We start from the raw sequence: 6,000 nt of genomic DNA on the forward strand, positions 1-6,000 counted from the left end.
CGGTTTCATTAAAACTTATTGCCTGAATCATAAAACAGTTCGCTTTGTGGACGGTCAAGCAGTTTTGAGCTGAAATTCACAAATATTTGCGCCAGCGCTAGAAACTGAACTAGGATGTTACAGCATCCTAAATGTGTTTGCAAACCTTTGCATAGGTAAATGACTACAGTGAGGTACTTATGTAAGAATAATAATTATGGAAGTTTTTGACAAGTTCGAGGTCTAGAACAAAACTAGCAAGTTAACAAAAATTTGGTCTCGACATGTAAATAACAGTTCATAAGGAAACTATTGAATAGAGTTGGTAAGATTTGCTGAGAACTCAAAATTGGTAACGTTAGAAGCATTTACAACATCAACTTATCTGGATTGATATGTTGAGCTACCGTGCAATTACTTTCATAGTTTTTCTTGTACTAAATACTCTTTAAAATAAATGAATAAATAAATGTTTTTAGTAAAAATTACACACGCTATCTAGCATATACATAGTTCAGAAAATGCATGTTTGTATTTTGCTTTTGAAGTTGTTTAATTAGCTTCAGGTACCTCTATATAGAGGCCATAGATATCATGGGTATCTCACATGATATCATAGGTATCTCACATGATATCATAGGTATCTCACATGATATCATAGGATCTCACACGATATCATAGGTATCTCATCTCATATAATATCATAGGGATCTCACATGATATCATAGGTATCTCACATGATATCACAGGTATCTCACGTGATATCATAGGTATCTCACATGATATCATAAGTATCTCACATAATATCATAAGTATCTCATATGGTATCGGAGGTATTTGGCGATATTATTGATAGTTCTACTTAGCGGTCAGTTGAGCAGATCTTGAGCAAATGTCTTATTCTTTGGAGTGAACCATATCGATTCTCATTGCAGGTACGTTAAGGAAAAGAGAGTTGCAATATCTCCCAATTTCAACTTCCTCGGTCAATTGCTTGAATACGAGAAGCAGATTGAGAAGGAAGACAGCAGCAACTTCACCGGCAGCAAGCGACGTTGCATCGGTCAGTATATCTGTTCGTCTATCGTCTCTGCAAACCATCGCCCATGTTACAGAGCTGGGTTCCTTTCAATTCTAGCTTGTTTATGTTGAATTTCAAGGGTACTTATACGTGTGTTACTACTTGTAGATGACCTTCGTGCAGAATTGTCGACTCCGAGTTCTCCGATAGCCACCCCCAAAATACCTAAATCTATGTGTATGGATAGCACAGGGGTAAAGATAAGTCAAGCTCAGTCTCCCACATCAGCTCTAGCTAAACTCAGATTTGACCACTGTCATTCAGCGAATCAGGTGAGTCTAGCTCAGATGTTAGGAAAGGTAGACGGAGAAGGAAAGCTCAAAACCTTAAGATACAGTTGCTGGTTTCTACATGTTATTGTTTAGATAAACAGGTTACGTTGCGCTCCGCTTTGCGCTGTGGGTGCATGACATTTAACTCTGTCACTACGGAAATCCTTTAAAGCGGCTCGCCTTGGTACCTGCACAAATATATTGGTCATAACCGTGTTGTAAGGAGACGCAACACAAAGCAATGGGTGTTCTAGTCATACTCGGACGCAGTGGCTCAGATCACTTGAGACAAGGAGGGACCCTTATCAAGCCTTTTTGTTCTCATAGTACCCTTCGATGACAATTTGCACAATATATTTAGCCCATCCATCAGACGTTAATATATATATATATATATTAACTTGTAAATTGTGTCTTTGTCTCCAGACATTGTTTGTTTTATGTCTCTCTCTAATGATATATTTAATAGATCCACCCCAAAAAAAATTTGGCACAATAAATTTAGGGTATTGCATTATCTCTTTCCAAAAAAACGAACCAGTTTTCTTTTAGTCAGAGTTCAAAGCGTAATATCAATTTTACCAACTTTTTTATTTCCTGTTTATAATAAATAAAATGGCTGGTGAGAAAAATTGTAAACAGCAACCTAAACGCATTTCTGCTATCGAAACTCTTCAACCTTGCTTCTCAGATGTTTTATTAGAGAATGGGGTCTGCATTTGCCAAACTACGAAAAAACCTACTATTAATAGCGTTTTTCTTTTGCAGCCGGATTCGCAAACCTAGAAAAATATTAAATATTTTGTTTGTCAAATGCACTGATTCTTGCGCAGAATTTTTTCTTATTTCACAAAAACACATTAGATTAAAGCTCTGACAGAAACTAGCTTGTACAACCAAAATACTTAGCATGAATTGATTCCATCAGAACGAATAAAAAATTCTGTAGCGAAGGAGTTAGCTATCAGAAAGTTGGTTTTTTTATTAGTGTAAAACGAGTGTCTCCAGGCTTTCACTACAGTTGAGGTAACTAGGTGGTTGAACAGGCAGGCTGAAGCTTCACAGAAACATTTCTTTTTTGTAGAACCTTCCTTCACCCACAACTGCTTTAGCCAAACTAAGATTTGGAGGTATAGAGCTGGGCAGTACACGGACCCCTTCATCACCCGCACCAGAAGAAGACTTCATGAGATGCTACAGCGCTGATACGATACATCAAAACACGTCAGCTACCAACTCACCGTCAGGTTCTACGCCTGTCAAGGCACCAAGCAGCCTTCATATTCTCAACACTAATTCTAGCAACAGCAATCTAAATACAGACTCCTCGCGGTCCCCTTCACCTAGCAGTGCAAGGCTGTCTCGCCCAGCCTGCCTCACTTTACAAAATGAAACGCCCGGGCTAAATCCAGCGGAATCACAATCAGTCACTTCACCAGAGTCCACAAAGTTCAAAGAACCAGAAAGGTTGGACAGTGGTGTGGTATTACGAGACCAAAAAGATTCCGACCGTCGTCAGGGTATAAGGCCACGAAGCGTCACAATGTCAGGTTTAGCAGTGTCTCCAAGTATGACTGAACATGACAGCCTAACGGCGTCCCCTAGCAGTATAGATACGTTGCTAGAATCAGTCAGTCAAGGGCGATCAAGGAGTCTTGAAAACATTCTCCAGGTAGTTGACAATGTTGCTGCCACCCCAAGCGCTGGTAATATCGGTTCTACTGGTAGCCACAGTTCTCTACACGGCAGCCTCGAGGTCATAACCGTGTTGTAAGGAGACGCAACACAAAGCAATGGGTGTTCTAGTCATACTTGCACGCAGTGTCTCAGATCACTAGAGACAAGGAGGAACCCTTATCAAGCCTTTTTGTTCTCATAGTATCCTTCGATGACAATGTGCACAATATATTTAGCCCATCCATCAGACGTTAATTAATATATATATTATTTTGTAAATTGTGTCTTTGACTCCAGACATCATTTTTTGTCTCCTGTCTGTGTCTGTTGTACAGTTTGCCTCTATCAATATTTATGTTTGTTTATAAATAGTAATTCGTATCTTGTAGTTTTAGTATCCAGTTTGTGATAGTGTCAGTCATACCCTTACGACAGATTTGAATTGTGTATATATATATTAAGATTGCTCAGCGAGCAAATCAGATCTGAGTGTCCTTCCTTGTTCCAGCGCATGCTAATAATTTTCAAGCTCCATTTTCATTGTAGTAACAATCAATTTCAAATTTACTTTTTGCCCACAGCAGCCAATCGTAAGACTGCTCACACCACTGCAGCAACCAATACAGACTGCATACACTGCTAATCATAAAACTGCTCACACCATTGTAGCAGCCAATTAGAAGACTGTGTACATTGTTTGCAGTAGCAAATCAGAAAACTTCTCTCGCACTACTGCAGCAGCCAGCCAGAGAATTGCTTACACGGCTACATCAGCCATTCGGAAAAATGCATACACGCTACCTCAGCCAATCATAAAACTGCTCACTGCTGAGGCAAGCTATAAGAAAACGCTTACACTGTCGCTGCAGCCAGTCAAATGTCTGCATACACTACTGTACCAGCCAATCAGAAGGTTGCTTACACTTTTGCAGCATTTGATCAGAGGTTTGCTTACATTTTCCAACAAGTGAACCTAAAACTGCATACACTGTTGCAGCAGCCAATCCGAAACTGCGTACACTGCTCCAACAGCCAATTACAAGACTGCAGCAAATAATTAGTGTGGTTTTATTTCACTGTACATGTCAGAAAATGTGCAAATCACTAGACTGCAGCACCTAATTAGTGTTGTTTGATTTCATAGCACCAAAACAATATAAAACAAAGGATTGCTATAAGAATTTAAACCCCATTTATCTACATGTATCTATAAGATGAGTGTTTGTCGTTCGTATGTCTAGTTCTAGCGATAAAACACGCATAAACAAAACTGCTTCACATTTACTTTTAACTCTGAACCACAGATTTCGCAGACAGGCGTGCAAAGCATTACACCAAGCGTCCACATTGTTGTACAACGGAATAATTGTGCAGGGAGTTGTTACATCTGTGAATCTTTAATGCCGATTAGTTAAAACAGCCCGCCTCATGCTTCAGTTACCATGTTTGAAAATCATGATTGCATGAGAGATCATGATTGCAGGAGAGATCATGATTGCATGAGAGATCATGATTGCATGAGAGATCATGATTGCATGAGAGATCATGAATTTGAGTGACTTAAGCTAGTCTAAACCTTTAATATAATAAAAGCTGTGCCCATTCCACTGCAGCCAGCAATAGAAAAAAAATTGGGTCATGAGGTAAAAAGCTTGGCCAATTAAAAATGAAATTTTTATGCAAAAACCTTTTTATTATCGGTGCAATGCCCGGCATCGAACTAGTAAGTAAATGGTGGCAAATACCAATTTATTAAACTAGTGGGTGAGACACAAATTGACAAAAATTGAAGGGTCATAACCAAAGAGAACTTATTGATGAAGGCCCTCAACAAATGTTGCAAAAGATTGAATTTTTCATTTGATTTGATCGCAAAGCAATGCAAACAAAAATAGTAATAACTAAAGCTGCTATTCTAAAACAAAATAAATCAGAATAAATAAATAAATCCAACCTCACATCAGTTAAACGAATTAACTTGAAAATATGCAAAAGAAAAAACATATGTATGTAAATAATAAATTGTTTACAAATGACAAACAAATAGATATGATAGCTAGCACATGATTGTTTCAATTTTAGTGACCAGCTGTCTTACTAAAGCTACTTGATTACAACTCCAAGTGTTGCACCATTGTCAACAATCACAATATACTGTAATGAAAGCTACTACAAATGAAATGTATTTATTTCCTTGGTTAGAACTTTTTGGATGGAGGTAAAAAAGACCTAGAATGGCAAGATTACTATTCCTTCAATCTAACGAATTTCAATCTGTTCACGACGCGCTCGTAGTTAAGTTGACGCGTTACATCGCATGTGGGCTTTCCTTTAAAAATTAGAAATGATTATAAACTTTCAATCCTACATGTAGTGTTTCAAAAGATACAAGAAAATTGAGTTTTACTGAGTGTTAAAGCTCAATATTTGCAAATGATTTAATCTTTCGTTATTTTTGGAAATTCCAATCTTGATGAATTGCGTATGTTTGAACATAAGTATTTTCTGTTATGACAAAACCTCGGTAATTTATTGCTACAATTCATTGCTGAAAAACTAAAAACTGCAAGCAGATGGTACTACCAAATAGCATTCAACTACGACAGCCAGGGTTAATCGATGGAACCAATACTACTGCTTATTGTTGTCAACAATTTTCATCAACTTTCACTATAATAAGAGCCAAGTCCATTCATAATTATTTTATCTCGTATAAATAATTTGTCAAACAGATGCACATTTATGGTAGGTAGAATAACTAGCGAGAAATGCGGCAACCAACTGAAGACTGATTTTGTTTAAAGGCAAACTTAAATTAATGGTTTCGTCTATTAATAGTGGACATCAACCTCTAGCCTGAGTAAGAAGTTCGTGGATGTCGAACAGGTAAATCTTCTCCAAAGCTTGTTGCTCAGACAGACCAGAATCTATAAGTACTCTCAATAGTAAATTCGCTATGTCTGTTGATGCCTGAAAGTAGACACAAAGTAG

General features: G+C 37.7%; 1 protein-coding gene across 3 annotated transcripts in view; it reads left to right on the forward strand.

The window, feature by feature from the left end:
• LOC137408220 (dual specificity protein phosphatase 16-like) overlaps positions 1-3,493 on the forward strand; it is a 63,209-nt gene extending 59,716 nt beyond the window's left edge. For all 3 annotated transcript variants that reach the window (XM_068094637.1, XM_068094636.1, XM_068094638.1), the window contains 3 exons: positions 915-1,042; positions 1,169-1,332; positions 2,417-3,493. In XM_068094637.1, the coding sequence (XP_067950738.1) occupies positions 915-1,042; positions 1,169-1,332; positions 2,417-3,106 (982 nt within the window). In that variant the 3' untranslated portion in view covers positions 3,107-3,493. The remainder of the gene's footprint in view (positions 1-914; positions 1,043-1,168; positions 1,333-2,416) is intronic.
• Positions 3,494-6,000: the final 2,507 nt, after the last annotated feature.

Source organism: Watersipora subatra, chromosome 11 (genome assembly GCF_963576615.1).
Source record: "Watersipora subatra chromosome 11, tzWatSuba1.1, whole genome shotgun sequence".
In the NCBI taxonomy this organism is placed as follows: Eukaryota; Metazoa; Bryozoa; class Gymnolaemata; order Cheilostomatida; family Watersiporidae; genus Watersipora; species Watersipora subatra.